Source organism: Penaeus monodon, chromosome 21 (genome assembly GCF_015228065.2).
Source record: "Penaeus monodon isolate SGIC_2016 chromosome 21, NSTDA_Pmon_1, whole genome shotgun sequence".
NCBI classification, from domain to species: Eukaryota; Metazoa; Arthropoda; class Malacostraca; order Decapoda; family Penaeidae; genus Penaeus; species Penaeus monodon.
The window spans coordinates 20,864,752-20,865,354 of record NC_051406.1 but is presented as its reverse complement, the minus strand read 5'-3'; the positions used below and the strand labels follow the sequence as shown (position 1 = coordinate 20,865,354).

The 603-nt window shown below is 32.3% G+C and overlaps 1 protein-coding gene across 1 annotated transcript in view; it reads left to right on the top strand.

Moving 5' to 3' along the window:
• The window catches only part of LOC119586334 (MMS19 nucleotide excision repair protein homolog), a gene marked incomplete at its 5' end in the record, with an annotated part of 10,517 nt that overhangs the window by 7,753 nt on the left and 2,161 nt on the right, over positions 1–603 (top strand). The window contains 1 exon segment of the mRNA XM_037935049.1: positions 490–602. Within this exon segment, the coding sequence (XP_037790977.1) occupies positions 490–602 (113 nt within the window).

Here is a 603-nt window from a genome sequence, read left to right as displayed (position 1 = left end):
CTGGTTTTGTGTAGCTTGAATACACCAAACAGAATTACCAAGTATCCAAGAATATTTACTTGTAAATGTTTTATATTAAGAATGTTTTTGTCATTGATTTTATTTTTCCTGTATCCAACATTTGGTTGTCACTTTCAAGCACCATGGTTCTATATCAATTGGCATAGTAAAAGGTACTTACACTTCCTTTGAGTATTATTGGTCAGAGAATAAATGGATGTGTGATACTGGAGAAAACAAATGTTTCCTATCCTTAAAATACAGTACTACATGTGCCAGTACCCTCCCTGATAATGACTGAAATCCAGGCAACACCTAAAGAAAATGGAAAAATATTTATGCTTTTTCTTTTTCTTCTCTCTTTTTTCCACAAACCACTAATAATCATGTTGTATGAAGATGAAATCAGTATTAAAGTCCTTTATTATACAAAATACTCTTTGATAAATTGGCTTTTTACTAATAGATTTGTTTGTAATTTTTGTACAGATGCAGAGTTTATTATCAGACCCAGCCATAGGACTTCAAGCAGCACATGGTTTTGGTATTATATTGAGGGACCATGACTATGCTCTAAGACCAGAAACCTTTGCTAATATCAGG